Consider the following 10,000-nt stretch of genomic DNA (forward strand, 5'->3'; position numbering starts at 1 on the left):
ATTCACAAAACATAAAACATCCTGACGAACTAAAGAAAAAAAAAATTCAAGAACAGAAGCTTAAGAGAACTACACTTACCTCTTCTTTTTATGTTCTGGTAAGCTCTCCTGACCACTGTCTGAAACACTCTCAGAGGATGAGGATTCATCAGAAGACGAGGAAGACGATGAAGATGAATCTGATGAGGAGTCAGATGCCATTCCACAGCTTTTGCTCATATCAATTGAATCTGCTACAACTGCTAGGTCTGGCTTCTTCTCCTGGGTACACAAGATAAAGGAAATAATGATTATGGTGATCATAGTTGCATATATATAATTAAAATCAATATGACACCAAATAACAATAAAAGAATGCAACACTTAAGAACAGTAACTCATGGAGTCTTAATGAAGATTGCTCAATTTACCCTTAAGATTCGAAGCCACTTTTTGGAAAGCTTTGGACGGCCCCGCACAGTCTTGTGCCACACAACAGGGAAGTTTGTGCATGAAGCAAAGTTCTGAGTGATGGCAATTGTATTGTCAAGGTTAATGACAACATGCCACCAGCCTCCAGGCACAAATACTGTTTCACCAGGATGCTGCACCAACTCCAGCTGGAGAATGACAAATACATGAATATAATCACAAATGAAATATGAATGAATTAGTCAAAAATTGAAACTCCAAATAATGTAAAAAAAAAAAAAAAAAAAACATGCTCCTCTAAACACCTTTCCATCTAAAAGTATCAAAGAGAGCAGTTCTAAACTACAACTACACAACCCACTAAAAGGCTTGTCTAACTAGAACCTACACTAGCTTCATACTCACCCTAGAGCATGACAGCAAGGTGCTAGTCCTTGTCAAGGAGGGTATTTTGAGTTTGATGAACACCTTGCATTTTTCCCCACAGCTTTGCAAACACCCCTTGCTTCCCCACTGAGATTTGACTCATTGTTAACCCTAAACCGACGGGCATGGCATGTGCATCATGCTCACGTTGAGTATACTTTATTAATTGTTTTTACACATAAATGGCTCCACTTGTTCTAAGTCACCAATGAGCCAATTATGACTACTACTTGTCTCACCTATTTACCCTTTTCCTTCATTTTCAAAAATATTTTTCTTACACTGCCACTACTAATGTCAATAACATTATAGTAATTATAATGTCTATAACAAAAATAACACCATTGATAGTGACAACATTAGTGTGTGTTTGTGTGTGAGGGGGGGGGGGGTGAAATCAAGTATGGTCACAAGGTCTACTAATTGACTCCTTTGTGGCTAAGCACTAGAAGAGCCATCTATGTGCAGAGATACTTCACAAAATATTCTAAAATGAGCATTTTCCTGGTGACAGGGGGTTAATAACCACTAATATAAATGGTATAGGTGTGTTGGCCTTTTGCAGGAGTGTCTTAGCAAGCAATTCACTACAGTGAACATGGACTTAACTTTACTTCCTACAGTATTTTTTTTTTAGTTAAAATTATTTTTCTCTATATACTTTAAGGGAATTACCTTTGTTTATCTTTAAATTGGCACACTTCTCATTTCAAAATTTAGAATACTTTTTCTGCCACTGGATAGATTACACACTCTCTCTCTAACCTATAGCTTTACTAAATCATATCTTTCTTAAATCTTAAATACATGCAAAAAATCCAGTGCACCGATCTAAAGTAAGCTACACATTCATATACCAAAGAAGCTATCAACATCTTTCTCATACCGGCTTATATTTCTCTGGCCAATTTGGAAGTTTCGTACGAGGATAAATAATGGAGAACCATGTTATAGCTTCATCTACTTGCTTCCCTCCTTCTGCAGAAGTCACCTTAATAAGCTCCTTGGGAGTATCTGTAGGGAACATGCACCATCTGTAGGAAAAATATAAAATATCAGAAATGATATGGCATAACACACATTATGTAGCAATTTGAGTCACTATCATCCACTGCAGATTTCTTTTAATAAGCTTGTAAAAGTTTTCTAAATAATTCACAAGCTATATGAAATCTTGCAAAACAATCCAGAGATTATAAATTAAACCCTCCTTACTTTCCTTGGTACATATCCAAAATATAAACATGAGGAGACAGGAAAAAAACTAATGTAACAGTTATAATGAATGTGCACAAAATACTAGTCTTCAGTACAAACGTATGTTCAAAATAAATGCAACTTTGCATATTTTACCAAACCTATAGACCTCCATAACATGTGATGCCAAGGACTTTGCATTTTTAACTTTCACTATATAGTCATCAAATCTCCAAATAAATTATTGTATATTAACCACAAAGGACCAGATCAACCCAAAACATATATGGTGAAAGTCAATTTACACTTGTATTTGGTCCTATTCGGGATAATTATCACTGCCTTAACCTCTTACAGCTGAGCATGCCTATAGCCTTCATCATTATTCACCTCATCATGACAGGTACAGCTATGGGAGTCATGACACACTAGACTGACCTGAGTAGGAAGTTCCGCTACATATAATAGACTCCCCGGCCGAATGGCTGAACTTTTGCCAGAAGTCACCAGAATGAGTGACACCCAGAGATTTCTAGTACTGTCATTGTAGGGTTAACTCAACCTTGTTACAACTATCCATAAAGTTCATATATATACTGGTAGCAGTTTTGAAAAGGCTGGGATAACAAAAAGAAGTACAACGAAATTTTGTTCTCTAAAAAATTTCTAAGTTCTCCAACTTGCTTACCTTTTGTGACCACGGAGAAGCGTATTCCAAGCACTAGTTCCTAAAGGATCTATGTGAATGCCGGTCCCTGAACGAGCAGGACCCATGACGAACCAGCGGTAAGGGGGGCGTCTATCCTCACCGGCATACTTAAATAAATCATCTCGAAAATATTTCGGCACATCATAATCTTCTAGAAGCTTTTTACGACGGACATGCTGAAAGCGAGGCAGTACATGAATAGTGTGTGCCATAAATTAAAAATCAAAAGTATTACGGACACAAGCATTATGGAATAAAAAAGGAAAATATATGAATTAAATAAACTGCAATACACTGAAAACCTACTGGTACTAAAATAACATTTTACTCAAACTAATACGTAAACTTAGAGTAACCAGGAACTAAGTACCCAGAAAAGGGTTCTCACCTCACCAAAACTGCTATCAAATATATAGAGTGGACTATCATCATCTGTTGTCTTCATATATTCAATGTAATACTTCATCTTCATCTTTACGCTGTAGCCTTCATTATCTTCTCCACACTTGAATTTCTGATTTCTGTATTTCTTGTATAACCTCTGTAAAAGGTACATGAACATTGATATAATTAAATAATTAAATCATAAGACTTTTTAATGTCTATATTAGTCTCAATATGCTAGCTGATATGACCAAATTTTGGGTTCAATCCATCTACTTTCACATTATATAATTGTAAATGTTACATATATAATACAACTATAATTTTTACCTTAATCAAATCCCAATTCTTGAACTTTTTCCTTCCTACCTCAATATCAATCTAAAAAATAAACTTTATTTACAATAATTGCCATACTCAGATGTCTGCTGTACCTCTAGGGTCCACTTATATCGAGCCTTCCAGTTGTCTGTGACCGCTTCAATAACAACTGGTTTGTAAGGCTTCTCATATCGCTCGATGAACTCTTCAATTGGGACCTCATTTGCATGAATGCGTTCTACTGTATCTGGAACAATGTCTATAGAGCAGTCAAACTTGTTCTTGTAGTCATGTTTTGTCCACACGCCCTTTTCTAAACATAATTCTGAAAGTAAAAATAACCATTATGAAAAAAGAGTTGTTTAAATACTTTGATGGTCATATACAACATATTGTGGATTGCACATAAAAACAATATTGTACAGTGCATCTAATCAATAAAATATAATTTCTTGCTTAAAAATATGGCAGGATATCTAAAGAGGTCCAATTATTTTTTTACAACTACATAAATTTCTCTGTAATCCTACTTTCATTCAGGAAAATACATAATGCAAACAAACCTATCGAAGATCTTGACACCTATCTCCTTACAATTATCATTTTCTCCTTAGGAAGATTTCCTTAACCCCTACAATGCAGATGACTTGACCATAATGTCACAATAAAAACTGGCTTGACAGGTGGGCGATGTGAAAATGCTCTCGTGGGAAAATCTGGATGTGGGCTGGGGTGACATGAACTTGCCATTGTGAGCACTTTGGCTGAAGGAAAGGGTGGCAGGAAAGACTCGCCATGAGTTTATGAAGGGGTTTTTGCATCATATCCATCGATAAATGAGAGAAGAATGGAATGTCCGTGTCCCATGACTAGAAGAGTGCCAGCACCTTGGAAGATGTCATTTCCATTCTCAGGATCCTATTCCTGGCCGCTGTAACTGGCAACACAGGTTACATTACAGAAAATTGAACATTAGGAACAAGAGAGAGAGAGAGAGAGAGAGAAAGGGAAAAGAAGAGAAAAAAGAAAAAAAAAAGAAAAAGAAAAAGAAAAAGAAAAAGAAAAGAAAAGAAAAGAAAAGAAAAGAAAAGAAAAGAAAAGAAAAGAAAAGAAAAAAGAAAAAGGAAAATGAAAAGAAAAAGACATGACAAACCACGTTACTTATAGTTATTACTCTCACACTGAGTTACAGACTACCTAGAGAGATGATACAGTCTGTCCAGTGCAAACAGTCTATTGCCATCTGGATAAAACAAATCAAATGACAAATATTGGAAAATGGCAAAATGGCTAAAAATGCTTCTGCATAAAAAGAGAAAATAACATTGCAAAGGCGAGGCAGAGAGTATTGTCACTTAGCACAGGTGTTTGTGTGCGCCCAGTCTGCAAGCCGCACACCTGTCAGAATGGCTGCTCATGTAAGTTTAATGCCCATATTTTGGCCATATGTTTGCTGTGAAGCATCAGGATCCAGTGGGTTAAGTAAATAATCTAAAATTTATTGACTTGGAAAACACTGGAGTCCTGATAAATATAGGCATTAAAGGTGACCTCACATTCCTCTCCCTCTCCTTCTTTCCCTGTATCTCTCATCTTTTTATTTTCTTGCCTCCTTCCTTCTTTCTTTTCCTCCCTGGTAATTCATAGCTTTGGACAGTCACCATCTACACAAGGTAAACTATATTAATAACCTCAAAGTCACTCTTCATGTATGACATTTTGATTGCTAATAACAAACAAAATTATTATTTATATCATTAAAAGACAGTGGTCTCTATACTTAAAACAACTGCAAAAACTCACAAACCTCCCTTACATATATAACAGATTCCTTATTTGATGAATCACAAACACAAAATTATTATTTATATATTATTTGATGAATCACAAACACAAAAAGTCACTGACTGTATCGTCCATCTCCCAGTGAATCTCTATGCGCAAACTTCAAAATTTCAAAGCATCTGGCTTGTTACTGTTTGGTGTGATGAAAAGGTTAATTTTTGGCTATATAAAATGTGACATGTTCTTAGGCTAATTATTATTCTATATCAGAGAGCTACTTCATGTTTCATATCATATACCTATTTTATTTTTGATTCACAAGAAATATCATCCAGGATTCACAGAGTTATTGTTCACACATATTGCTTAATGGCTACCAAAAACTATAACAACATTTAAATACTTGTATGTGTATTTTTGTATATGTGTATATATATATATATATATATATATATATATATATATATATATATATATATATATATATATATATATATATATATATATATATATATATTTGAAGCCTTGACCTTTTTCTGGATTTAACAAACTGTTGCTCACTTTATATAAAATAAGCAAAGAGTAAAGAAAACCACATAGTACTTCCAACCTGAAACATTTATGACCACATATTAAAAAGGATGGATTACAGACAAACCCAACTTCAGGAGTTCATTCTGTATTTCAGAAATGAATACCCAATGTTTATCAAATGCATGAAATACCACATGTGCAAAGTGAAATCAAAGCCTAGGATTTATATGTCAAAATGAGTAGACTAATCATAAGCCTATTTGGAATTTAATGAATCAATATATTTACTATAAAAAAGTTATAGTATCAGTTTCCCAGTCATATAGTACATGGTAAATTATGCCTATAATGGACAGAATGACTGACATTAAGACACTTATCATCTATGGTGCAGCCTTTGCAAGTTGTTAATAAGAAAGTTGTGAATTACATTTACGGGAAAATGTAGTGGCACTATAATAATCAAAGAAAAGAAAAGAAAGAAGAAAAAAGAAGAAGAAGAAGAAGAAGAAAAAAAAAAAATACAATCACTAAAGCATGCAATAACAGCAGTGTTTGTGGATTTCCCAGGAATGGTTGGAACATTATACAACTTAATAGTAAACTTTGTAAACATTACCAATACTTTCATTTATATAATTTGTGATGAAAAATAACAAGAATCATGCATTTTATGGTGAAGAGAAGTGAAAATAGTAATAATAATTGCAAGATTGGACATTTGTGTAAAAAAAAAAAAAAAAAAAAAAAAAAAAATTATATATATATATATATATTATATATATATATATATATATATATATATATATATATATATATATATATCCTTCACTATTCCAACAACCCTTTTAGCTCTACTGACAAGAGATAAACTTATTTAATAAGAAAGCTTGGATTTGGCAGTATATATATTGTGGAGATTCGCTGGAATGCAAAGTATGGACATTATGGTATCATTTAATTTGTAAATCTGCAGACCTTGATACATGGTTGTGGGTTGAGGTTTTCTTCAACTTTCCCACATTATCTATACTTTGCTCATTTTAAGAAATTAAATAATGGAGTTGTTTTATGTCTCCTTTATGAACACTGACATTAATTCTTTTCCTCGATCTTTAGATGGTCCAATACTGGATAATTACCATGGTATTTCATGTTTAAGACATGAAGCCAGTTATCAGCCTATTCATATGTCAAGTAAGCATTAATAGTGTTTTTAGTCTGGCAACAATAATGAAGATAGTAGACCCAATTGATTGAAGCAGCATCAGGTAACAGGAAAAAGTGGGATTAATTCATGTAGCATTTGTATAACTTTGTCACTGTTAGGAGGCATAGTGCCCAAACTCCAACTCTCAACCTGAAGTGCAAAATTTCCACCATTTCTAACCAGCAAGACAGAGCTTAGAGAGGTACAAGCGATGCACCTTGTGAGTGACATTACAACTCAGCTAAAGTAACGGCTCCTTGGGGTAAATATCCCTCACTGTGTACTCGGTTCCTAAGTTCCTGAGCTTTTTTATTGTTCACTTATTAACCCAACTAGTGCCAGGTATTAGAAATCTCTTGGCATCATAAATTCTGGTAATTTTTGGCAATGTGCAGATGCTGGGTGTGAGAGTCCGCTACATGTAGTGGAACTTCTCACTCCATGCGCTCTAGTGCATTGCCACATGTATAGCCATACTCCGCAGACCATACAGTTTATTAAGACAGCTGTACACGTGACCTATCTGAAAGGGGTTAAATCCTCTAACTATTTTTAATATGTCTGGTTACCAAACATCATTAGGAGCCCACTGACAGTAATACTGATAGGTTTTAAAGTGTAGACCTATTCTTAGAAACTTAACCCATTCACTTAGGACTAATTAATCTCATAAATGTGTATGCAACTTTAGTGAATCTCCACCTACATGAACAGTATGGAATCATGAGTGTGTTTCTGCCTAGAATTTCAAAACCATATCCCCCATACAATCTATGGGGGATATGGTTCAGACGAATTATAACATGTATTCATACTCATTTCTAATTTAGTATAGGCATGGATATCCCCTAATCAGGTTATTTCAGATACCTGAGCTTGATATGGGCTAAAGACCGGCTTGCTGACTGGCATTTCCCTCCCGAAATATAAATAAACAAAAGCTGACATGTTGAGGCCCATCTCCCTACAATGGGCTTAATATAAACAATGGCCATATATTCCCCACAAAGAATCAAACAAAACCCGAACGATTATGGACAAAAGAAGTGAATAAAACTGACCCACAACACCCAATTCCCAATAATCATTCAAAGGAAGTAACATGTGAGTCTACGTGACTTCGCTCAGCTATAGGATGGAGGTTCAAACCGATGGGCCTTGACTGTAGCATTTTATCCTTTTTCAACACTATTTATGGGTATATCACCTGGTCTCGCTTTCTTTTTGGCTTCTCTCACTCTCTTCCGGCACCTGTGATCCATGGGCTTGACAAAAACAGGAGGAAAGGGGAAGAAAACGTGATAAAAGTGGGGTCCTTGGACGAGTTGTCTCAGCTCATTGGGTCATGTGTGTACACTGAGCGTTATCGTCACCGCGATTTTCGGGAAATTTCTGCCGACATCAAGCACTTTCCTTTGCTGTTAAGATTTTGTATTGATATATAACAAAATTAAAAATAACAAGATTTACGATAATGAAGGGGAAATTACTTTCGGGATGTTTCAACCAATAGCTTTCTTTATTTAGTAACGATATTGACGTTATTCGTTATGTACCGTTCAACATAATAGTGAATGCTACACTGGTAAACAAAAAATCGTTATTTTCATAGATTTAATCAAGCATTTTGAAAAGCTTTCAGAAATAAAAGATATTAAGAAAGGCCGACTGCAAACAATGTAAGTTATCTTCACCGGGATTTCCGGGAAACTTCTGTCGACCTCTAACGTTTAATTTAATGAAAATGTTTTTCTTTATTTATATTTAATAAAAAGGCTATCACTTAAATCATGCAGGATCATAATATTTTCAGGAACATTCCGTTGACATTAAGCGTTTTACACATTCTTTTACCTTTTTTTTTAATAACTACGAATAAACGACCCTTACTCAAATAACGGAGAAACTTCGCTGGATATTTCTACAGACACCAAGCATTTTATTTAGATATTTTCATAAATTGTAGAAAGTACTTTTGAAAATCCCTAAGAAATAATACAGAATATTCATAGGCGTTATCTTGGTCTAAGGCAAGGTCAATAAAGGTCATTGTTAAGTCCCATCACAGAAAAAAGTAATACTAAACACTTCAAAATATGTGTTAAATGCACAAAACATTTAAAGATGAATTATTTAACACAAGCAGAATCACTTACAACCTTTCGGTTAAAGTAGAAGTACTAATAATAAGTATATCTAATAATCCAATTAGATATCAAGTCACCGGCGCAACTTAGTACTCAATTCTTACACTTAAGAAAACGCGACTTTTGTTTTCCACACAAACATTGACCCAACCCTTATATATTATCAAGACGGCCCTCCCCACTTTAAAAGTTTTTTCATGAAATTGCTCACTGACCTAACAGTGTAGTCAACCCCCTCCTTATAACAATGCTTGCAACTCCTTCTGTTGCCTAATCTATAACACGTGCTATTTTCAGGTCAAGTTTCTTTCAAGCAGATCGGAAAAGCGAGAATGACAGACGACTCTGCATCCAAACAGCCAAATAGATCTCAGTCTGTCTGTCTGTCTGTCTGTCATTGTCTATGTCTCCCCCCTCTCACTTTCTGTCTCTGTCTGTCTGTCTGTCCGTCCTCTCTCTCTCTCTCTCTCTCTCTCTCTCTCTCTCTCTCTCTCTCTCTTTCTCTCTCTCTCTCTCTCTCTCTCTCTCTCTCTCTCTCTCTCTCTCTCTCTCTCTCTCTCTCTCTCTCTCTCTCTCTCTCTCTCTCTCTCTCCTCTCTCACGTTTTCCTTCTTCTTTCTTCTCTTTTCTTCTCCTGTGTCTGTCCCCCTTTTTCTCTGTTTTCTGTTTCTGTCTGTCTGTCTGTCTGTCTGTCTGTCTGTCTTCTTCTTCTCTCTCTCTCTCTCTCTCCTCTTCTCTTTTCTCTCTCTCTCTCTTTCCCCTCTCTCTCTCTTCTCCCTCTCTCTTTCTGCCCTGCCTGTCTTTCTGTCTGTCTTCTGTCTCTGTTTTCGTCTGTCCTGTCTGTTTTCTTTTTCTCGTCTTCTTTTTCCTCTCTCTT

The 10,000-nt window shown here is 35.3% G+C and overlaps 1 protein-coding gene across 1 annotated transcript in view; it reads right to left on the reverse strand.

Annotated features, from left to right (window-relative positions):
- LOC119596109 (bifunctional arginine demethylase and lysyl-hydroxylase PSR-like) overlaps positions 1-8,343 on the reverse strand; it is a 9,723-nt gene extending 1,380 nt beyond the window's left edge. Inside the window, exons 1-7 of the mRNA XM_037945250.1 lie at positions 8,185-8,343; positions 3,562-3,773; positions 3,132-3,284; positions 2,723-2,919; positions 1,724-1,871; positions 411-599; positions 80-261 (exon numbers count right to left, since the gene is read on the reverse strand). Coding sequence (XP_037801178.1) covers positions 80-261; positions 411-599; positions 1,724-1,871; positions 2,723-2,919; positions 3,132-3,284; positions 3,562-3,773; positions 8,185-8,239 — 1,136 coding nt within the window. The 5' untranslated portion in view covers positions 8,240-8,343. The remainder of the gene's footprint in view (positions 1-79; positions 262-410; positions 600-1,723; positions 1,872-2,722; positions 2,920-3,131; positions 3,285-3,561; positions 3,774-8,184) is intronic.
- Between the last annotated feature and the right edge of the window lie 1,657 nt (positions 8,344-10,000).

The sequence above is a fragment of the Penaeus monodon genome, chromosome 37 (genome assembly GCF_015228065.2).
Source record: "Penaeus monodon isolate SGIC_2016 chromosome 37, NSTDA_Pmon_1, whole genome shotgun sequence".
Classification (NCBI taxonomy): domain Eukaryota; kingdom Metazoa; phylum Arthropoda; class Malacostraca; order Decapoda; family Penaeidae; genus Penaeus; species Penaeus monodon.